The sequence below is a fragment of the Semicossyphus pulcher genome, unplaced genomic scaffold, assembly GCF_022749685.1.
Source record: "Semicossyphus pulcher isolate SPU_LCO1_2020_fin unplaced genomic scaffold, fSemPul1.0.p SCAF_14, whole genome shotgun sequence".
Classification (NCBI taxonomy): Eukaryota; Metazoa; Chordata; class Actinopteri; order Labriformes; family Labridae; genus Semicossyphus; species Semicossyphus pulcher.
The window spans coordinates 5505522-5530510 of NW_027211648.1; the positions used below are offsets into that span (position 1 = coordinate 5505522).

At 40.8% G+C, this 24989-nt stretch overlaps 1 protein-coding gene across 2 annotated transcripts; it reads right to left on the reverse strand.

Moving 5' to 3' along the window:
* Positions 1-244: 244 nt before the first annotated feature.
* On the reverse strand, positions 245-23498 carry letm1 (leucine zipper-EF-hand containing transmembrane protein 1). 2 transcript variants are annotated; one of them, XM_069661236.1, is made up of 14 exons: positions 23182-23498; positions 17279-17336; positions 16220-16709; positions 11500-11643; positions 10198-10335; positions 9712-9915; positions 9481-9600; positions 9265-9396; positions 8935-9093; positions 8671-8784; positions 7219-7353; positions 6860-7053; positions 5298-5436; positions 245-3929 (listed from the first exon to the last, which is right to left on the reverse strand). In XM_069661236.1, exons 1-14 carry the CDS (start codon positions 23258-23260, stop codon positions 3777-3779), a joined length of 2259 nt encoding a protein of 752 aa, XP_069517337.1. In that variant the 5' UTR covers positions 23261-23498; the 3' UTR covers positions 245-3776. The 2 variants fall into 2 exon arrangements, with proteins under 2 accessions (XP_069517337.1, XP_069517336.1); XM_069661235.1 differs by having other exon boundaries at positions 5298-5454.
* Positions 23499-24989: the final 1491 nt, after the last annotated feature.

The following is a 24989-nucleotide window of genomic DNA, read 5'->3' on the forward strand; positions in this document are numbered from 1 at the left end:
AGGTTTCTACATATTGTGTGATTTCAAAATGTGGAGAATTTTTTCAGGATTTCTTGACTAGATCTGAAGGTTTTTATATTTCATAATCACATCCTTATTGAATCCTTTTATACAATGAAATAGTCTGATAATTGGTAAATACTTAAAGTAATTTATTAAGATTCTGAAAGGTTGGGTCGGGGGCGCCAGCTTGCCTTAGCGGTTAAATCGGGCGACCCAAAAACAGAGGCTTTAGTCCTCGACTCCCACCCTCAGCCCTTCGGCGTGTGTCATCCCCTCTCTCTCTTCCCAACACTGTCCGAAACATAATAAAAAGAGGTTGGGTTGTAGGGCCGCAAATAGGACTATTTTCTTTCAGGATAGTTATTTATTGTGTGTTTACACTCTAAAAATATTCCATTTACTAAATTTGTAATACAAATGAAAGCAGCTTATCATGGTAGTTTAGTAACTGCATGCATGCTTGAAGGATAATTTTAATTATTTTACAGTTTGCAAATATTTTTCTGCATATTAGATCAGTTTCAGCTACTGAACCGAGCGGAGGGACAGAGCATCGAAAGGGTGATAAAAGCGAAGCACAGCGTAGGGGTTTATGAGAGTACGAGGAAGATTTTACAACTCTGACAACTGTCAAGGAAACAATCGGTTGTTACAGATTTCTGGGTAGATGTTTCCAGTTGGTGTTGCGCTGCGTTTCAGCAAAAGTTGAGTGAGGATCCAACTTTTGGCGTGAACTTCCTCTCTGTAGTTGTTTCCTGAAGCCTTCACGTCAACACCTTTGTATCCAAATTCATTTCAAACACTCTGAACCTCAATTTTTGATCTCCATCAGCCAAACACACCCTGGTATATTTCACTTTCACCTTTTGCCCCTCCGTGCGTAGAAACAGTGGCAGTGCTGCTAAACGTACACGGCGCTCCCCTGAGTCTGACCTGTCAGGCGCGGGGACACAAACACCACCCTCTCCTGCCAAGTGCAATCGAGATGTTGTCACAATACTTCAGCGACGTGTTTATACTGACGGCTGATTTATGCTGCAGAGAGCGTGCCATGTCCCGAGACATCGACGCTAACCTAAACACAACCCTCCAGAGGAGCTGGCTGTGGCCCATGTATGGGCGAGTGTTTACCCCGCACCCATCCGTCTGACTGGTCCCAGACAAAGCAGAGCCCTCGTCCTGTCTAAACTGGGACAGTGCCTGGCAGGCGACTTAATCATTCACACTCAGTGATAGCTCAAGCACCTCTTTGTTAAATTCACACCTGCCTGAACACAAACTACTCGATATTCAATCCTCATCCAAAGCAAAGCTTGATAAACTTTGGGTTCACACTGCAAGCAACATGACAAACGACTCAGCTGAAGCTAAACAAAGATCTTGATTATCAAAGACCTTTATTATTATACTTTAACAATTGATATGCCTCTGCGGAACAGAAACATTCAGGGCTCCAGTTTCTTAATATATAATAGAAGTTAATGTCAACAAATGTTTAATCACCCAAAATAAACCCAATATTTACGTTTGTTAAGCTGAAAAAACATGATTTTTTTGCCTTTTTCTATATAAATGAATTAATTTACTTCAGCACTCTTGCACAAACCAACATGGTTTTAAAATAGGGCGGAAATTATTTGATTTTTGGTGAGTTAATTGACAAAAAAGTACGATTATAAAGCTAATATTTGCTCGTTAAAATGCTAAATGTCCAACTTCTTAAGTGTGAGAATTTGCTTCTTTTCTCTAAACTTAAATTAAACCCAAAGAAAACATGCTTTGAAAGGGTGTTGACACTTCATATATTAAACCAAACTAATCAAATCAAAACATCATCACCATCAGCTCTAATTTGAATATGTAGTCAAAGTACACAAGCCAAGCTGCCTGCAGTGTGAGCGCAGTTTACCAAATGTCAACAGGCAGTGAGGTTCATTTAACGGTTGGTATTTGACTCAAATATTACATCACTTTGTCCTGATGAATCCTCCTGAACACATTCATCGCCACTGTGCAAATAAAACGACACAAACCTCTGACGATTCTGCAGCCACAAACGAGTCGACATCGATTAAATCCACAGTGAGAGGAACTTAAGAACTCGAGCATCTTCTCAAAGCACTCAGAAATAAATATACAACAGTATACGATCCGTAATGTTTGCGTCAAGAGAAGGCCACTTTACATTCAAACTGCGGAGGTCAAGATTACAACAGTTATCAGACTGCTCATCACGTGCACCAATTAAACGCTTAACATTCACAAGAAGCTGCTTCTTCCAGTCTCTCAAGTACCACTACTCATAGCAACAACTGACTCCTTACACTGATGAGGATGCTCACTGCTCGTATACATCAGCCAAACTTAACTTTCTTTTAGAGCCTGACGTCGGGCTGATAGTATTAGCCAATATCGGCTTATAACAGATGTATTGGTATTAGCGTATATGTGTCCGGTATGCGATTACAGATTATATAACACTTGATGTTGCTTAGAAATGGTGTCATCACATGGTCTCTCCAACAGAGCGTGCTCCAACTCCATGGTTCCAATACTCTCAGCACTCTCTGCAAATGTTTTATATTTTTACGTTAACTTATTTGTTATAGAAAGCAGCCCATTTCATATGTGTGCAAAATCTGTCCACAATCCACAATAAACAAGGACGTTTCTATATCGGCTGCAATATCGGTTAATTGTGAGATTGGTATCGGTCATAAAAATATCAGTCAAGCTCTAGTTTTTTAATTGATTTGAGGTGTTATAAGATCTGTTTTTAAATGTGCCACAGTGCAACAAAGAGCTATTGAACACAGCAGGATATAATACAGGATAAGTACAAAATAAAAAGAGATTATAGTAAAGTCATTTTTAATATATATATATCAATGTTTCTAAATTCAGTCCTTGGCTTTTAAATCAAATCTCCGACACTTCTACGGCACAAATTCTCCTTTTAGTTTGGTTTTAGTGGAAATGATTGTAAAGCTACGATTTTTTTTATTATAAGAATGAATTTAAAGCTTTTTTTAAACTTCTACACACATAATTGTTGTTACTGAATTAATAACTTTTCTGTGCGTGATTACATATTTGGTTGCAGCCACCATTCAAACATGCTATATGCAGCAATAAGCGGCCCTGTCCAGGTACATGTCAGAAAAAAATAACAGGTTACTTTACAAAACGGGCGCATGATGGGAAAAACAAAACCAAAGAGGAAAAGAAATAATCGTGATGACGTGATTTTTACTGTGCAAAGTCCAGAAATGATCCCTCATTTCTCTGAGATGATGACATGAATGGAGAGGAAAAGGCAAGACGGTTCACCTCAAACTTTCAACAACAAATCTCCTTAATATTTTTTCCAAACTTAATTTTTTTTGGATACATTTTCAAACTCTGACGTCGGGATAAACAACCATGTTTTTGTGTCATTGTGATCCCTCTATCAATAAATTATTCGGTTAAATTATACAAAACCAAGTATCGACATATAATACATGATCAGTCCAGAATTGAGTAACATAATTGTAATTTAAGGTTGATTTTGTGCGCTTTAAAGGCGGTGTGCCTGAAATGTAATTTTTTAAGGAGCTTGATTTTTTGGTGAAATATTTCTGAGAAGGCAGCGGTTACCCCGGGGACTCTTTCTCGATGTGTCCAGAACAATTTCCTCTGGTGTTCAGGGTTTTATAACCGGGTACCAGCCACTAACATCTCAGTGTTTTTTTTTTTTTTTTACAAGTGCTATGTGTCTTTGTGGAAATGAGTTAGCTGTTGAGTGTGGCTGCCTGCTCCTTTTCAGCTTTCTCTTTGGCCTTCTCCTTCTCGATCAGCTTCTCCTCCTTCTGCAGCATCACCATGATGTCGGACACCTGAGTGGTGGAGATGTCGATGTCCTCCTTGTCGATCAGCTCGACCACCTGAGATAATGCAAGCAAAAGGAATTAAACAAAGCCCTTAAGAACCGGTTTCAAATCTAAAACATGTCCAGCTCAGAGGGCGACAATAACAGGTGCTTCGGCCATTTCAAAAGTTTATTTTTAAAATGTGAAATAAAGGCTTTTAATTCTACAGAAATCCTTGTTTTTTAAAGGATGAATCAATTTTACAGTTTTGGATGTAGTTTTTTTCAGCCAAGCAATGACCCCCTAACAAGATTAATTAACCACAGCAAACACAAGGAATCCAAAGAGCACCTGTATGTGATTACTACAAAGACCCAGCAGCCCTTCTACTCCTTCGTCTTCAATAAAAGTTATATTTTAAAAAAACTGACAAAATATATTTTCAGGTCCTTCAAGAGCAGCTCCAGTCATGTTTTAAGACATATAAAATGTTCTGCTTCATATAATAAATTGTGTCTGATACGTTACGTTTAAATACCTTGTAAAAATCTTCCCAAGGCTCCCAAATTCCTGAATCTGCATAGGCCCCGCCCACTTTGTGCTACGTTTCTCTTTTTGTAAAATGACAGCCGAAAACAAAACACGTCTCTGCCGTCGTTTAGCGGCAACTTGTTGCAACTCAGCTAGCTTGAAATGTAGTAATAAACAGTAGTAACGTTAACGTTAGTAGTCAGTCTTAAGTTTGCACAAATTAAGATGACGGTTACAGCTGGCGCGCGCATCGCCGAAGTGGTTGCCATAGGTTACATATAACAATATGCATAGCATCACCCCGTCCATTAACGGGATTGGCTCCTTAGGTTTGTGACGTCTCAAACCTGCCAATCTGAAAATGTGTGGTTCAGCCTGTCCTTGGTACACTGCAGTTTAAAAGCAGACAGGCCCAGCCGTGGAGATGACTGCTCATGTTGTCCCTGATATGTCTTGTAGCACATAAAGAACACCACATGGAGATGTTTACAAGGTTAAAGGCTTAATTTTCACTGGAAGGGGGTTATTCTGTTGCTATCTAACACTGGAAGTCCTGTGACCAGTTAGAGAGTGATCCAATCAGTGGATTTGTGTATTTTTGCATTGTACCTTACCTTTGTGTTGAAGCATACCTTTGGCTCTGTGTGCTGTATGCTACAATGCTATTGTCAGACATACCTATCCACATGTTAAAGTCTGATCTTAATAAGTTTAAAGATATAAAAATGTGATGTTTTTAACACCAAATAAGCATTGCCACTGATTCTGTTTTTTTAAATATTGAAGTGATGTGCTACTTATATATGGAAAAGACATTTCTTTGATGCTCCGCAGCCCTGATCCATAAAAAACTTTTTTCTTTCTAAAACAAAAAACTACAACTTAAACGCCGTAGCCCTTATTCCGACGTACCTTGATGACGTCATCGATGTCGATCTTCCCGTCCTTGTTGTCGTCGAGAGCGTCCGCGATGCTCTGCAGCTTGTGCTCTGGAATGTTCTGGATCTGCCGCATGATGTTGATCAGCTCGTCGATGCTCACCAGGTTCTCCCTGAAGGTGTAGAACAGACTGCATACAGGAAACGGTTACAAGGTTTGACCGCTCGTAAAATGCGGTGGAGAAGTCTGCAAACATGCTGCATTCAGGGTTCCCAGATCACACCAATCAAACGGATTTAGGAGTTTAAATTCAATTAACCGCAGTTAATTCATGCTGAAAATGTTACTTTAAATTAATAGATTAATAGATTTTAAAGCCGACAGACTTTACTTTAAACATAAACTCAGTTATGGCAGCAAAATTAATCGATTTAGCCACAACTTTTCTTTCACATAAAAACATTTAGCAGTACAAAATTTAGTCAGACATCTAACATTTGTTAATCGTAGACAAAAACTGAACAAATGCAGTTTAGATTTGTCTTTAAAATCAAGAAGTTTGAGTTACACATTTGATTTCAATCAGATTTCGTTCATTTTTGAGCAAAAAGTTTGTATTAAAACGGGAGCACAACAACCAGGGTGCAGCACTTTGATGTAGGGAGCACAAATGGAAGCTTGTTGATCCTTTGCAGCACAATTTCACTTCAGGATGCACTGATCCGACTTTCTTTTTTTTTACACCGATATCTTCCTGATCTAGAGTCAGATTGGGGCCAATATCTGACATCAGAGTCGGATCTGTGCGTCCCTAACTCCAGCAGCTGACGGACAACAACCATGATGTAATGTCAGTATTTGGAAAGCAAGCAAATGGCGGTTTTCCACAGTTGAGCTTACCTTGTGGCATCACTATGTTTAGTAAAGAATAATCTGTAAAATTTGGAATGAATTAGGAACTGGATTTGATCTTGAGATTGTACAGTTTTCACTTTGGTAGCTTGACAACAGGTTTAGCTTTATCGTTTTTTTTTCTGGGAAACCTTTATTTCCTTGTTTTATCTCCACCACCATTTTACAATGAAAGGAATGAAGATGATAAAGATGATGGAGATGAAGATGATGAAGATGACCATTATACAAAGTCCTGTAAAATCTAATCACTGCTTGAAAACAAGACAAATAATATCTTACATCTGAAATAACTGATTAATAGGCGGTGATGTCATGAGAGCCAAAGAAAATGATACAAAGTCAACAGAAAAATTAAACTTCTGTTTATCTCCATGAAAAAGTTGCCTTCATATCATTCACTTTCATCTTGATTGCTTTGACTGACACACACAAAAACCACAAAGACAGGCTGTAACATGGAGCGAAGCCATGATTGATATTTTGGGAAATGTTCGCATCTCTTTCATTTCTGAGAGAGAGAGATGAGAAGATTTATAACGAATGTTGGCTAAGCTAAGCTCAGCTAAAATAAGCTAAGCTACAGCACATACATGGGTTACTTGGAATAAAAGCCTACATTTACTATTCTGCAGCACTAAGGGCAGCGTTGCCCTGGTTACAATAACTAACTCAGCTCTTACCCGACAGGTGGAGACGACCCACTGTCCATCTGTCCGTCCAGGATGACCTTGTCCTTCTCCAGCTCCAGGATGATCTTGTCGATGCGACCGATCATGCGGTTCACCCTCTTAGACAGGCGCTGGCTCGCCTTTGACTCCTCCAGCGCCTTCTCTTGGCCGGTCTTTGAGAGCTCCTTCTTTATCTCTTCCAGATCCTGGAAAACACACATGAATACACAGTTTAAAACACACTCGTTCATACACAAAGCAAACACTTATATTGTCTATTTTGAGACAAAAAAGCTTCTAAAACGTTGATTTAAAAAGCAATAACATCAACTGTTGTCTTTCTTTGATAATAACAAGTGTAAGACAGGCACCTCGTTGTATTCCTGGACATCATCCTTCAGCTCTTCCAGCTCTTCTTTCTCCAGAGTCAGCAGCTTCTTCTGCTCCTTCAGCTTCGTGCACGCATCGCTCAGCAGGTCGATCTCCTCTTTGGTGATCTCCTCACCCTGAAAGAGACAACACACGATTGAAGAAATTGCTACAAAATTGGACAAATTATATCTATATCTTAGTTATGTTGCTCTTTTTATAAATACAATGTATCCATTAAAGCAGACATCCTTAAAGGCTACATTTTGTATTAAGAATAATAAACCTCTTCAGGTCATTCTATCCCTCCTAAGTGGATGTATGGCACCATGCACTGAACCTCCTGAGAGAAGTAGGTCATTCCAAAGTGCCTTCATTTTACAAATACCATCTGTGCATTTAATATAAACCCACAAGAGACCAACCCTAACACACAGAATGGGTAAAAAGAGGGAAGATCTGGAGGACACTGGGATACTCCCCAAAACACACAACCACATGAGGACGAGGACTCTGCGGAGCTACAGAGACTGTTTGTTAGACAGGAGAAGAAGGGTTCGTCTTGGTCAGTGACACAGGCTGGAAGGATCCACGAGGAAAAGAGAAGGAGAGGTTCATGTAGACGGGAGCCAAACAGGATTTGCACATTATAAGTAGCGTTTCTAAAACCATTTCAGAGAACCAGATCAGTCGGATTTTCCCTAACAAGCGAGGAAATGTCGACTTTAACAATTATGGTTTTGTTTTTCCCTCAAAATTTGATGCCTATATTTTAGGCCTAACTGGTCAAACATATCAGAAACTACTGGTCAAAAGAAAATATAATCTGTTTTTCATCCAAAGCTTAAATGTCGGCATCTGTGGTTTGCTTTATTTTCTCCGACACTGCAGGCTGATGCCAACATTCATCCCATCACAGCCATTAAACCTTACATTTAGAGCTTATTTCCTCTCATTACCCTCAAACGGCACACTGAAACAGTTCAAACAAATGCCAAAACTATGTGCAAGTACTGTTCAGCCCTCGTGTGGGTCCGCTCAGAGACAGAGCAGATACTGTGCGTGCAGGGATAAACTGGTGCGGATCAGTGAGGGTCGTTTGGGAGGAGACGTCTTTAAAGCTAACCTGGAGGCGCAGGAATGACCGCCACTGTTCAAACTGTGGTACAGGAGACGCAGACGTGATGACATGAAAAGGCGGCAACAAGTATGAGACACATACTTACATTATAAGTAAGAAAATATCAAACATGACTTCTTTGTGCTGGTCAAGGGTTAGTGACAACATAGTGTTAGAATTAAACAAGAAGCCTTTAAAATGTTACTTTAAATGTTATTACAAAAAAGCAAAGAAAACAGCATATTTACACATTTTCAGTACTGATTTAAGAGATCTAAGAAGCAAGAGTTTCACCACCGTTGATCTCAAACAGTTTGCTACTCATTTTTATCACCTTTGTTCCTTCGATGACGGGTGCTGTATCCCGCAGTATCTCTGAAATAGCGTCAGCTTTAGCCCGCTCTCCACTGCGCTTCATCATCTCTGCGTCAAGCTCGAACTCTCCCTCCTGCACAGGACAGTGAAGTGAGCAATCACACATAGAACTACGAGGCACAAGTAGAGTAATGCAAGTGAAAGAAGTCAGATAATGAAGCTAAAACAAAAACCTCATCTTCAGTTTGTGTGTTTCTACCGCTTATTGAAAAAGATTTGTTACCCTTGCGGCTTTCTCTGCAGCGTCAGCCAGCCTCTCCATCTCTCTGTCCTTGTTGTCCTGGCGTATGGCCTTCTCCTCCTGCAGCGTGTTCTCCAGCTTGGTCTTATTGTCCACTTGTGAGAGCTCCATCTCTGCCACCATCATCTGGGCCTCCTTCGTCTGGAGAAGAGAACCGAAATATTTACTTAAATTACCACAAACTGATCTTTAAATGCCCACCGCTGTGCAAGAAAGCTTTTCTTCTCATGGCTTACTTTTATATCTTTCGTATTCTTCTATTGTATTTTCATTTTAACATCACAAACAAGTAACCTCAGCCTCTCAACGTACCACCATCTCAGGCAGCGTCTGCAGAGTCGTCTTCAGCTGGTCGGCGGGGGAAAGGGTGTCGGGGAGGTACATGGCTCGGGACAGCAGCAGCAGCGACGTGGGGATCTGCTGGTTCAGATGCAGCTCCAGCCACTACGGGAGACAGTAAGACGATTTCAAACCTCTGGGCAATAACTTGCTGCTAAGGAAAACAGGATGAGTTGTTTCTGCTGTTACCTGGCTGAGCTGCTCCCTCAGTCGCTCCTCTGTGACTCCGAGAGATCTCATCCCTCTCACGCGACATGCCGCCTGCACCTCGTTCACGTTCAGACTCGCCACGCCTTCTTCTGATATCAGCTGAAAAAACACACAGAGCTCCTAATGATCAGCTACCTTCAAATTGTGTGTTAAATAAAAATGTAATGTCATGTTTTACTGCAAGAAACACACTGTCTCAGAGGTTCATACCTTGTCATCTGCTCGGATCGCCCTCAGCTTCATGATGAGCTGGAAGCGGAGGAAGTTGTTGGTCCCGATGGACTGGAGCTCCAGGAGACGGCAGAGAGCCACCAGCTGAGGTCGGTCGAGGTTGTCCAGAGTCAGCTCATCCTCGAACAGCTTGGAGAACTTTATGATCTGCTCGTTGCTGGGACGTTCGCCAGAGTCCCGGATCTAGAGAGATGAAAAAGGTATGAGCTGTGAATTATTCTGGATTCTTCAAAAAGCCCTCTCCACTCTTATTTTGTGTCTTATGGTTACCTCTCATATTTGTAATAAAACCTAAACACATTCTTTTAACTGGACAGCAACTTAAGGAAGCTTTACTTGAGACTGTAGAAGATAAAGTTTGAAGCATGAAGCAGCCAGAAACAATGTATTATTTCTACCACCAGAGGGCAGTCACGCGCCTCTTCTTCCTCCTCTTCCCTGTCCTCAGCTCATACTGACACCAACCTTCTGAAAAAAGGTGGAGAACTCCTCCGTCACGTTCCCCTGGGCGGCTTTGTTCCGCAGGGCGATCTCCTCGATGGTGTCCTGCAAGAACTTGGCCATCTCCAGTTTGACCCTCAGCTCCGTTTTCAACCGCTCCTCCTAAAGACGACATATTTAATTTCAAAGAATGTTATTAATGCTATTTAGCGAAGTTACAACACTACTGCTTTTATGCAGAGTAATCTAGTGTTATAGTATTCCTGCAGGATTGTTTTAAATTACACATGTGGTCTATGTGCAAGTATAAACTGTTGATATATCATTAGAGTGTGCAACAACCAGCATCACAACGGCTGTGCACCTCAGTTAAAGTTATACTGATTAGGACGACATAATTAGGGTAAAAACAACAAGGGTATTTACATTGTGTAATCATAAACTGTGCCAAACATAAACAGCAAAGGTCATCAGGTCACAGATCCTGTTATGCTCTGGGTCAGACTCTAAGTAGGATTAACTCTCCTCAGGACAGCCTGACCACCTTATCAGGATCCTCAGTGAAAGTTTATGTCATGGATGAGGATTTATATTATATTATATATATATATATATTTCATTTTATTATTCGAATAGGAATGTTTTTTTTAATGCAATACGGAAGACTTACTATTTATTTACTTATTATGAAATCTGCAGAATAATCAAGTACTCACAATAAACTGGTATTAAGCTGAGAGCCGCAATGATTAGTACATAATCTATGTGTCAATAAACTGAACGTTTTTCTGCCTTTTTTTTTTATAAAAAGGCCGACAAATCTCTGGATTTAGCTTTTTTTCACAGGGACAATTAGATGCTTTTCTGTGTCCAATTTGATGTTACAATAATAATAATAATAATATTATTAAGAGATTTTATTTTTTCAGCGCTTCAAAAGGTACCCAAAGGCAAAAAGTGGTCTTTTAAATAACAATAACAAAGACAGTAAAAGCATATAGACAGTAACAAACAATCAAAGTGCAGAAATTACAGTTAAATATAAATATGTATATGTATAAATAAAATACATAGAGTAAAATTAACTGATTATCTTTGGATTTTAGGATTAAACAAACCAAAGCAATTTAAATAAAACACATTGGGATGAAAAAACAATGAACGAATGAATCAAGAAAATATGGTTTAGTCTCAAACCACATTAACATACAATTTGGCCCTGAACTTGAATTCAGTATTTAATTGCACCTACAACAAGCGAGCCAAACACCTAATATCGATCTTATGCATCTTGACTGTTTCACGTAGAATCGGTGTTTTGATTACCTTCTTGGACTGTGTCTCGAAGGTGGACGGCAGCATGTTGGGGAAGAGCTTCAGAGCCACAGGGAGCAGGAACTCCATGAAGGGGACGATGATGAACACCAGGAAGGGGAGAAGTCTGAAGACGTCGGCACATGTTCTGAGAAACTGGGGAGAAATGTTGGAAACAAAGTATTAGAATTGACTTGTAGAGAGATTAAGGGAGCACAAGTAACATTTGAGATTATTCTAAATGCTTGGTCCACAACAAATGAGTGTGGCTTTTCCGAACATGTAGGGCATGGGGCCTCCAGTGCTGTTCCTTTCCAGCAGGCTGCAGTTCGTGCATGCCTCCAGCAGGGAGCAGCAGCGAGAGGACAAAAAGCCAGCAGTGTGAAAATGTTGACCTCATCCTTCTTTGTCCCTGTGTACAATCGCGCTGCTCAATCCCTCTAATAACAGTTTCAGCAGTCAGCACTTCTAACCCGGAGCCCATACATCCCCAGAGCAACAGAAACCTCCTAATTCATTGCGTGGAGCTGCAGGGTGAACAGTGAACATTCTGCCTCACAAGGCTCAGAAACTGTCCCCCTTGAGCCAACAGGAAGCACATTTGTTCGGCACAGACCTGAACAATCCTCGGAGATTAGACGAACCAGGGCAACAGTGGGCTACTGCATTGTACAGCTGTCCAACTGTGGCTTACTGACCGTCCGGGGACACAATCCCAAGCGGCCATCTACAGAAACGGCCCCTGAGGAGAGAAGGCCGAAACACGAGTCCGTCTTTCTCCGCCCTTCCCACCTGCATGTCAGCGGAAAAGTAGGGTGAAGGGTTTAGGCCAGGCCGAGTGAAAAGGCCTTTGTCCGCAGGTCCATTGACATGTATATCATCTCCCAGAGTTCCACATCAAAAAGGAGGGAGGAGGGGGTGACAGATTAAAATAGCCTTAAATGGAGGCCTGAGTGTTGTAAGTGAATATGAAAGGGGGAGATTAAGGAGGCAAAAACCAGCCCAGGTTAGATGAATGGGATGTAGATGGCGCTCAGAGGGAGTCAGCTGCATGTGAAAAGGTGCCGATGGGTCGTTGGTGTGGGTTTAATGGAGGAGGGAAACTGCGGTCATCATCAGGACTGACCAGCAGCTATTAGCAGTCTACTGCGTCGTTAGCAGTATCACTCCAAGCACGTTTGTGAAGCTTAGAAATAACTAAATAAACTTGTAATAAAGATATACAGGGATGCTTTTGAGGGTAATTTTCTCATTAATCTTCCAAACTATAAAAACGTTCATCTTGCGGCTGGGTGGATCTTTATCGTCATCTTCTCTTAAAGGGCCAGTTCGCCGATTTTCAACCTCAGTCCTATCATGCTATCATGGGGAGCTAATGCCATTATGGTAGAAAGAAAATGCAATTTGGCTCTGTGCCTTTGGAGGACGCTATCCGCTTCCCCAACGTGCCCTGGAAAACCTCCGGCAGACGACGCAAAACTTGTCATCTTGCGGAGGCCAGGGAGCTCGCTAAACTACACTTCCTCAATCTAGGACGCCCGCCTCCGATGTCATGTCTCGTTCAAAATCGTCAGGTTTGAAATGTAGACTGCAGACCTGAAGAGTTTGTAGAAGATCCACCGGTATATTCTCACTGTATTTTGGACTCTGTACTGCTCTGAGCCGTTGCCTGCAGCGAAAACGGTCGTATTTCACTCCAGCGTCTCTCGCTGGGCTGTTCCTTTCAGAGGGAGGGGCGCAATGCATGCTGGGTGTTGTAGGAATGTAGAATGGGCGAAACCGTGAGCTGTTTGTACAACCTTCTCCACAGCTATGGCGCCAATTTCAAATATTATTGCTTCTATTGATTACAGAGAACACCAGCTTTGACTGACAGTGGCTTTTTCCACTGCTCCTTTAAGGTGGGATCTACTTACTAACCTTGCTCTAAATGTTCATGTTCTGGAGCTTTATCAGCGACTCTGTCACACAAACAACCATCGTTAAAGTTCATGTTTTGGTCTGATCTCAATTTACGTACTTAAAAAGGCAAAAACATTTGGTGTCTTTTCATTTCAAGTATCACTTTCAAGGTGAATGAAAAAATCCAAAGGTCCCGATCAACTTCTGAAGTGACCCAGTATTTCACACATTAATTGGATCATTCACAACATGCCAATCAAGGCCACTAAGTCCGTACTTTCCTGTAGGCTAAAGCCGGACATCGTAACAGTAGGTGTCACCTGAACGTACAAGCTCACCTCCCCTGAAATGACACTTTGCTGTGTGCCAGCACCTGCGTTATGTGACTGAATTGGCACTGGGCCTCGATCCGGACAGCTGCTCTAATGTCAGACAGGAGGCGGGCTCAGAACAAGGAGCAGATCGGGTCAAAGAATATAAGAGGTGTCTCGCCATTACTGCACCTGACTTAAATTAAGTTGTGACGTTCTGACTGTTCAGCTCATTTCCTCCTACAAAGGATTCTGTTGTGGCATCTGAAGCCACAGTCACAATGATGAGAAACACTGGCTAAATGTAAACACTGGCTGACATTAAAGTCAATCAAAGAGGCATCACGTAAAGCCTCTCACTAAAGAGCTTTAATCAGGCGGTACAATCTGCTCAGTGTAAAACTCAGCGTGCAGCCAGCTTCTTTAATTGATCCCATTAAGTTTGAGAAGCTGTGGATTGCACACTGCAGAACAAGATGTCTGGGCTGTTGGACGTAAACCGAGCCAAGTCCATTCTAATCTCAAAACTCACGCTGCTCATCTCCTCTTTAAACTTTGAGCAAGACTGGAAAAATGACCTCATCTCACTGGAGACGCCGGCTGATGGATTCAAGGGTTACCTCCCACTTTTCTAATCAAATACAGTTGTCTATAACTGAGCAAACTTTGGGATTGTTTCGGCTAAAATTGCTGACAGAATTCTTACTCAACATGATCAAAACATACCAATAATTACAGTAAGCTAGGCTCCGCCCCCTACAGATTTGGTTGCTACACTGTCAAGCTTTCTATTCTTTCACATCAAATGCAGCTTATGATGATTACAGAGGCAGCACACGCTTCTGAGAAATTTAGCCTCCTGAATTTGGAGGATCCATTTGCAGAATCTTTTGCAGCCCGCTCTGTCCTGAGATGCATTGTGCAATGTTTTTCTCTTGGGTGACATCAAAGACAGTCCATTTTTAGCACGTTATGGCGTCTGCAAACACATCTGCAGCAGAGGACTACAGATGCAAATGCAGTTTTGGGTTTCAACTCAGTGAAACAGCTCAAGTTACAACGTTAAAAAAATCAAGTGGCCTTAAAACCTATTTTCTGATAAAATATACCCCTTTCCCACCAAAACTAGCGTGCTGACGCAGGTTTTTCAGACCCGGGAAGACTGCTAATAAATGCTGATTGTCTCTTTTCCCATTGCCAGTGAAGTATACTCCTTTCAGTCTCTTTTTATGCTGCGTCACCGTCTGACGTCACAAACGCGCCGGAGACAGGGTTAGAAAACAGTGAAGATGTTACAGTGGTTAGGTCTTTATTGTATATATTAGTCATTCAGTCAAACTCGGCATGACAAATTTGTTACGATGTTCGAGCGCTGTGTGATGGGCGGAATTTGTAGCTGAGATGACGAGGAGTCGCAGAAGTTACAGACGGAGCATAGCATCACGCCGGAAAGGGGGCGGAGATTAGAGTGTCGACACAGGCTTTGTGTTCCCATCAATGCCGATCGGAGCCGAGGCGATAATTACCCAGGTCTACTGCAGAGTCATTTGACTGACTTGTCTGAATGCCGATGTGTTAGCAGGTTTTTTGACCAGTGGGAAAAGGGCTACAGTAAGCCAAATGTACTCACTCGCTGGGTTTACATGCACACTTTTTTGTCATTCTGATTGAAGATTTCCGAGTTTACAGCTGTTTACATGTGCTGACGTATTTAATAGGAACATGACATGCGCACATTGGTTTGGCACGATATATATCAGCTCAAAAAATTGAGATCTACTGTCTGTTCAGCGCAGTAGTTGCCGTTGTTGTGTTGCTGTAAAGCAGGCAACAGCGTGACACCAACGTATGTTACTGCTACTGGAAGCAATGGAGAGGAGAAGACGGGCACAAATGGCTGTTAGGCCTCACCACGCATTTACGCCAGGACGGCGGGCATGCGCAGAAGAACGCAGTCAGGACGTGACTGGGTCGAATCGTTTACATGGTACAATTTGTTTGGTTTATGAAAAGGTTTAAACCACTCCTCTGCAACCAAGTTTTCATATTTTAATCAGCTGGGGCATTTTTATTCTGATTGAGGTGCTTTTATTCTGATGAGAGCATGTTCATTCGGTTTGGGCTTTTAAACCGATTAAAACCGATCTGCAAAATAGGCTCCATGTAAATCCAGCAACTGCAACTGTATACAAGACAATTCTACTAGAAATTTAATCATTTATCTCATTATTTTTTAAGCCTTTTGCCTTTATTCAATTGGACAGTTGATAGAGTCCAAAATATGGGAAGAGAGAGTGGGGATGACATGCAGCAAAGGGAGTCGGAGTCGAGCCCGGGGCTGCTGCCTCCACGACTGTGCCTCCAAGCAGCTGTAGCTAGCTAACTAATTCAGCTAATGTTAGCTACATAAAATGTTTAAAAGCCCTAACTTTGGCCGTCTTTTTATTATTTCCAGCTGACTGGTTTGTAATCAAGAGCATACACTACTAAAACCTTTCAAAACTACTGGATGAGCTCACCTGTCTCCTCTCACGGCGGGACAGCGGGTGTCCGTTCAGCACCTGCCAGAGCATTCGCCCAGCTATGGTGGTATCTATCCACAGCAGCCTGAAGCCGTGGTAGTAGTGTTTGATTTCATCTATAACCCGCTGTCGGATAGTCCTTCTCACAGGCTCTGCATCCAGCGTGGGGCTGTACACCGGCCCTCCTTCCTCCAGCTTCTTCTTCTTGTCCTTTAACGACCGCAGCGACTTTTCCACCTTTGAATCGTCCCATCTTCTCCCGGAGGTGTGTATCCACCGAACACTGGTAATGTCCTGCGGTCGCACTATCGTCCACTGAGGCCCAGTTGTGATCGCGGGGTGAGGTGAAGATGAGGCACCCAACACAGTACAGTAGAGCCGCTGTGATTCCAGGCTCTGGCAGGTGCCCATGAAGCCGTCTGATAAGGGGAGGGAAGCGCCGAAAGAGGAGACCTGTGCCGGACTGCCGAGCCTGAGCCCATCAAGCCTGAGGAGACAGGATGAAAAGTGTAAGAACAGATACTGAGTCTTTAGATCTATTAGAAAACAGGTTTTTAACATGAACTGGCGGAATTGTGCAGCCAGAATATTGATTAACAACATAATAGAAGCATGTAAAAATTGTGAGTTTTTAAAAATGCCCCTCAAATGCTGTGTTTTCGTCGTCGTCATTGCACGACATTTTTGACCTTTACTTGGGTGGAAAAAACAGAAAATGCAGGAAGGAAATTGGGCGTGATTTCATACATCTAAACATCATACAGGAAACACAACACTTTTAAATTGATGTCAATGGTTGGAAAAGTAAAGGTGTGCCCTGTCTTGCACAATCAAGATCTCAGTTAAAATTGGCCAAAGACCAAGAATAAGAATACAAATTATTGGCGGTTACGCAACATAAGCATCAAAGAAACCTTAAAGCTTTAACCTGCAACCTCTGACACAAAACCTTGTATCATACTGCATGCTTAACATTTTCCCATCATATTAAATGAGCTATTCTAAGATGTTTCCAGGCTGCAGACCCGACATAAGCCCGGCATTTAAGTAGCTTACTTTTGACTGGAGAGTCTGAGCGCTGTGCAGTTGAAACAGGCACCATCTTGTAGTTTCCCTGAAAGGAAGAAAAACAAAAGCTGAGCAGCTGTGTTGTGATAGAAAGCCTTTAGACGTACAGGAATGCAAACACACAAACAGCTAACTGCTGAGGAGCAAATAACACATGAGCAGCTACACGCCTGATACTTTTATTACACACTGTATTTAAGCAACATCATATAAAGTGAAGTCACTCAAGTTATCTGTTTTTTAATCATATTTTCAAGTGTGGATGAAAGAGAAAATAAAACCTAATTTATGTTTTGAAGTTGTTTTCAAAATTCTGCTCTAATTTTTTTATGCTTTACTAATTCTTTACCTTTATATTGTGGTAGTGTGTATATGTACGTTTTCAGGCTTCTTATGTTATCTGTAAGAAAAATATTTTTGTGCACCATTCCTCTAAAAAATATCTCTCCACTGATCTGTCTCCGAGGCCAGGATATTTTCACCCTCAGGGAGGCCCAGTGAGGCTCCCAAACCCCTGAAGCCGCCATCAGGATGACGTACATGCAAAGAGAAGGCGGAGTGGTGAGACAATCCCCACCAATCATATCGGAGCACATGGCCAAGCCACGCCCTTCTCTCTGCCTCTCACATGGCCAACTGGACTAAATCCAGCGAGGCCTGGTTGAACACGACAGGCTGAGGCTGGCAGCCAGGAGGACAGAGAGTTTACTGGAACAGTGTCACCTTTGTGGCTGAGCGGCCGGCAACTGTAGCACAGAAAGAAAACTCTGGAAATACAGTAGATTAACGCTCGCACTATACCATTCACCTGCTGTACAGGCAGCTACACTCTGCTACACGACGTTTCCTTTGTGGTTTTATACTCCTGGGGGTTTTGGTTTCACATTCACCTCTTTCAGTCAAAGTTATGTCACATTACATACATACATATTAATGTTGTTTATCTTGTTGCACAGCTATGATACACTAATAATGTATTTAGAGCACATGTTCTCTTCAAATAGCACAATGTTGCATGAAAGTATTCAATACTACAAATCCTATTAGACACTAGAAAGTCTGCTTTTTCCTATTCAGTATGCAAATTTATGGCGCTATAAAGATAAATAAAAACAATTCAGGTAGGGATGCACGATATTAGATTTTTTGCCGATATCCAATATGCCGATATTTTGCCGATTTCGAAACCGATATATTAGGCACATGTATTTTTCCATCTAATAGCAGAGAACATGAAGTCTATGTCATTTTCACGCCATAATCGCTATCAGTTGTTTTTGGATGTCTGTCTCATCTTTAAGGTTTTGGAAGGATTAGCCCCTCCACCATTGCAGGACTTCATAAAGACAAAATCCTCCAGAGTAAACACCAGAGCACTGACTAGAGGAGACTGTGATGTACAACGGCGCAGGACTAAATTTGGCGAAATGGTGGTGTCCATCAGAGGAACACAGTCTTGGAACACACTGCCAGCTCATGTTAGAAACTGTGACAATTACACCACCTTTAAAAAGAGCCTTAAACAGTGGTTGAAAACAACCCAGACCTGCTCTCATAGGTAACCTCTTCGTCTTTTCTATTTTGTGTACGGACTTTTAACTTTGATGTGAATCAGGACTTATTTTTTGTGTAAGATTTCTACATGTTTTATCACTTTGTTATGGTGTATTGTCTGTATGTTTTTTATTTTTATGATACCTGCTTTAGGACAACGGATGAAATTTAGCAATAAGCATATTTCTATTGATGCTTTTTGCTGATATGTTGATTAATGTGCATTGTCCTAATCAAATAAATAATAAAAAATAATAATAATAATAATCTGCAGATACCGATAACATGCCGATAATATCAAGCATCCAATACATTTATTTCAACAGTTGCAGACGCACATTATAATGACCAAAAGCTGCGTTGACCAATAGGCAAGTCGTCGACTATTAAATGAATCACTAACTTTTCTGATAATCGATTAATGAGCGTAAATTTTTTCAAAAATAAAGATCAAGAGTAAAATATTAAGTCAAGTTAGATTTATTTATACAGGCCAAAAATCCCGAATCTTTCTCTAAAAACTTAACAATCTCCAAAGCGTAAGACGCCCTATGTTCATATGTTCTTGCATTAAATAAGATAAATATGCCCCCCGAAAAAAATGTCTAAAGCATAAAGTACAACCTCAAAAACAGAAGATAATTCAACTTTTACTTCCTCTGGAAATGTGGTCAATGCTCGACGTTTACCCACAAAGCTGGAGAATACAGAGATCATGAGTCATGCACAAAACTTCATTCAAACAACACTAAACCTCCAAATGATTCCAGAGACAGAGTTTTGTATATTTGACACAGTTATGTAAAACCCAGTTTGTTTACTGAACATCTGTTGGAATAAGTCTTCTAGTGTTTACAGTAGTACAGTTAGGACACATGTCAAGTTCAATGTCGCTGCTTTTTTCCCACGCAGGTCAATGTTGCCATAAAAACATTTGTTGTATCTCTCTGATCCAAACCCCTGAAGAATCAGGCCTAGTTAAAGTTCTGCACAACTTGGGTGGTGATGACTTTAAAGAAGGCCTCTACAATAATTATCTGCTGACTTTTTAAGCCTAACTGCTGCATTTATAAAGTCATCTATAGTATTGCTTGGCCCATTTAGGTCTTATTTACTATGGTTGTGGCCTTGATTCGGTCTTGCTGCAAACTAAACTAGGTACTCCCCAGGAAAGGTCATGACATGGTCACGCTTTGCCTGCGTGACTTTTACGTGCAGCAGCACTCACGTGTGACCTGCAGCCTGCAGCTGTCTGGTGGTTAATGCTAAAACGGCAGCTAAATAACACTTCCTTGTTCACTGTGGGAGCAGCGTGTCAACAAACAGGAACCAAAAAGAGTCTCCTGTGATGACTTTGAATAAATTCTGCTTTTACCTTTGATCTCAGCTACTTCAGTAGATCTGTCTTCCATAAAAACACTGAAAAAAAAGGCATAACCTGAACATCCAACCCTCCACTGGACCTGATGTAAAGACAGCTGTTGTTTGATCTAACATGTGAGCTCACGTTACATCTGAGTGAAAAGGTAGCAGCCACAGAGAGGGACTGTTGGCAGGGCGACATAATTGGTTTATCAACTGGAAAACACCCATGACAGATGTTTCTTCCATTTCCAGATCACCAAACAGTTCTATCGTGAGCTGCACATCCAAAGCCAAAGCCACAACTTCATATGTCTATTTAGCTCCAGAGTGGAAGCAAACCATAGCTTGGAAACAAATGTGACATGAACGGAAAACAATCGTGTTAATTGCACTAAGTGCTGGGAAGCTTAAGTGCAGAGTGAGCGTCGTTTAAATATGCCCGGCTTTCTCAGCATGCGCCTTCAGTCGCTCTCAAATGTGAAGCGTCTCCATTCACAGAAGCCATAAAGTGTGACATTTTTAGGTCATTTCCCAGTGGACAACATTACCAGTCATACTGAGTAAATGTAAGTGCAGACAACTGAAACTGAAACACGCTCAGGATTCTCAGAGTGTGAAAGAATAATAAACAAATATAGTGACCCTTATGTTGTTGCAGATCCTCCCTAACAACTACTACTTTCACTGATGCATAGGTGGAATTGATCTATCAAAAAACTTTACTGTTCTTCTTGTAGTTTATTGACACTGTGTTAGATAAGGCTATCTTTACTACTTCTGACCTAACAACCTTTGACTGACGACCGCTACACTTTGCATAGACAGCACTCAATGACACTGGTCAATGTTCAGCAGTAAATTCAGGACATAAAGGCCATCTGTCACTGTCACTATAGAACTCACGCAGATAGATTTTCTAGATTATCCTGACTTTATTCATATTTGGTTGATATGATTAGTGATTGATTAGTGAATGTGATCAACAACTCGGTGAAATAATCCCCTTTCTTATTGAATAAATACATTTATGCTTACGCTAATTCTCAATTGAGTGGTTGCTATAAATATGTGGGATATTTACGAGCAAGATATGTTATCAACTCGCATAATATCTCAACAAGTGTTTGAGATGGTGTCCCCCCCTCTGCACTACAGGTAAGCCTAGATATTATGTCAGCACACACATACAACAAAGTGGAAATGAAGCTCCGTCTGTCTCAGGTAGAGTTATAAGAAGCACTGACCTTCCATCATGGAAGCGCCACAATTTGTCTGATAATCTGGGCCTAAAGCCAAGAACACGGTCTCAGTCTGCCCAGTGCAGACAGACACATTCTCTTTATGACCCTCTCATCTATTTATAAGCACGGCTTTAATGCACCAACCTTACCGCAGACATTACTTTAATATTTGCTCTGTAGTATTGTCCACTAATGGCTTTTACGCCACCCACTGAGAGCTGTGTTACACTTATAGATTGTTTTTAACAATTCAAAGGTGCAAGGGGACATATAAATTTAGTATCTACAACAGATAACAATGAAATGCTTATCAAAAACATGTGGCAATATGAAACAGCTGAGTTGACCTGAAGACACGGTCACTTTACTTGATACCTTAAGTGGAGAGATAAGTTTGCATAGAGAGCGTTAAGGTGGCATTGTTTTAAAAACTAATACATTAGTCTTTGTAGTGATGTATGGATATATAAATAAAATCCTCTATAACCATTTACGTAACTTTTATACCCCAATGTTTCCATATAGTTTGATTTGTCAATGTTGATTTTGCTTATTTCCCAGTGTATTTAATTCAGAGATGCTTTACTGATGCAAAAAAAATATATAATATAATATAATAAAAAATACAATATTGCTACGAAAGAGTCGTGCTCATTGATTTGCACTACAGTGTCATACACCCAGAGATATATTGCACAAACTTAATGGCAAAAACTCTGGGGTACACTACAAAGCCTGTAAATTAATAAAACACTTTTTGATTACTGTGTAACAGAGAGGTAATTCCACGTTAGCTCAGTTCTAGGGTTTTGTCTACCTGTCCAGAGTCTGCAAATGCAAATGTAGATATTAGCCAAACCTCACACAAAGCATATTTTTCTTATGGTCCCTGACATATATGCTTAAACTAGCTAAAGACTAATCTTTGACATTTCAAAGCATCAGTGATTTCATGGTTAATTCAAAACGCGAGACATACACCGTGTGTAAAACCAAAACTGAAAGTCAAATGTTGGCAGCCGCCCTTGTTTGGAAAAGACCTACATTTCCACAGTGCTTTGCATTTGCCACATCCCCTTTCATGTGGCTCAAGATCTCACAATCTTGCCTAAACATCAACGACGAGGTGACTGAGATAAACTGTGCTCCATGAGTTAATTTACGAGAATCAGCATACAAAGGACCCAAATTATAATCTCTTTTGTTTTAAATCCAAGCGTTCTTCCCCCCACAATACATTAGACAAGGATATCTTGTGGATGCTGGGTAAACAGAGAGGATCCTGTCAGCCATAATAACGAGCATCCTCTCAGACTGCAGTGGAAGGTGGGGGCGCTCGCTAGCCTCAACACACACCATGTTGTCCTCAGATAACCTGAATCCCAAATCATGTTTTGCCCCTATTATGAATGCTGTAAATCCTCGAGCTGCACAGTCTAGCGAGGTGATTACACTTAACCTTAACATTAAATATAGGTTGTATGCCGCGTATTTACATTGTGTATCCTAAAATAATGGATGATAGACGGTTTTAATTGTGATGCTCAGTTATTTTTCACCTTGAGTCATCCACCATCTTCCTGGAAACCAAAACACGGCCAACCAAGGATCACCTGCCCAAGTTAAGCCATGGCTCTTCAATATGCTAATTCCACTAAGTTAATTGTTAGCTTTATACCGTCTTCAAAGAGAAGAGATAAAGAAAGATTTTTTTAAAAATTGAAAACTTACCTTTTCTGAATTCATTCTTTAGTGACCTGGACGTTTTCATTAAAGGTGCCCGAGACCTCGTAAACAGGATTAACGCCATGCGGAGGCTTTCTGTTTGAACTCAATACCTTTAACAGTTACAGTAAGTAAGTCTACGAGCTAGCTAGCCAGTTAGCTAGCCACTGTTTCTTCAAAATGTCGAGACGAAGGGTCCGCTAACTTGGTACATAGAAATACCAAAATCCTTCAACGCTTTTATCAATCCAGCACGCATATATGACTGTACATAGGAAAATTTAGCTCCATGTCATGCCCTTTCCTTCAACGCGGATGACAGATAGCCGGGCCAGGCTCCCAAGTGACGTCAAACTGGCGTTTCGTGTTTGTTAAGCAATGTTGCGTGAGTGGGGAGGAGACACTTCCGGTACATTTATCAAATAAAAGCACATGTTTATGAGCTAGAGTAGGGCGTTGCAAGATTGTTGTTTTTTTGTGTCAAGTTAACCTGGCTTTTTCAGAAAGTTAAATAAAAATAAAGCAAATGAAAGTATATGCGTATAATGTTGTTTTCATAATTGAACACACACAATTATATGTGAGAGTTTCAAGAGTTTAAATACTACCAATTCCTTGCAAGAGTTATTAATTCAATTTCTATTTTTTGCAGAACTTAAATAGCATGTAAAAATTCCACGTACCACAGCATTTATAGCATAAGATTGCTTGTAAATGCCTTCCATCGTGAGCCTTTATATATTTCCCGAATTTCCCCCCTGGGGATCAGTAAAGGATTATTTTATCTTATATTATTTACACAAAATGTAAAAAGAAAGTACATATAAAACTACACAAACCTCTACATAAAAACAAGTAAGTATAAGCATTGTGGAAGAAATTTTGGTCTAACGTCACTTTTTTTCCATGCTTTATATTTGTCTGAGCATGTAGTTTAACTTTGTCTATGGTTCATATAATACAGTCCTGATTTGAAGATTTAGTAATATGAAAGTTTATCACTTAAAGAGTGTCCCTGAAAAGTATTTAAATCAACTGGAAGAAATAAATGCATGCTAAGGATTAAACTAATGTAGTGAAGAAGCAAAAAATAATTGTTATTCTTAGTTTGTTGAATAAATACTGTTTGATACAACTCTAAAGGTTAACATGATCACAAGCACATTGCTTATCAATTTTACTCATCGCCATAATATCTTATCAGGGATTATTTTGAAAGAGTAACTTTCGCCGGAAGTTATATTATTTCAGTACATTTTACGCCCCCTAGTTGCCTGTGTTTGTACTGCAGGTTTATGCTTGAATTTACAGTACAGTATTTATGTGGAGTGAGAAAGAATCAGGGCTATGCCATAACCAGGTCAGTGGACACGTGACGAATATCTATGTTGCTGTGCGCGACTTACTTGTGTCAGCTTTTCTGCTCGTAAGACAACAAAAGGGGGCTGTTTGTGTGTTCAGGGTGTGATTAAATGCTTTAAATTTTCTATGGGTTAAAGCTGATACAGATATTTAGCTTAAAATTGCATTATAGTCTTTGGCATCAATAACAGTAGGCTTCTGGTTGTGTAGGGCCAGGGTTCAGGGTCATCCCCCAGAGGACTGTAAAGTCATACAGCGAAAAATGTTCGAAATCGACTATAGTTACCTGTTGTAGTAAGGAGCATGTTAATCGTCGCAAGTAAAAACTTTACAAACGTTGGCATACATGATCTAACATGATACTGTTGATTGACTTGGTTTAGGGTGATTATCGATACGGAGTGATACGGACCCACTATCATGTTAAATGTTGTATCCCCGTCTTAACCATC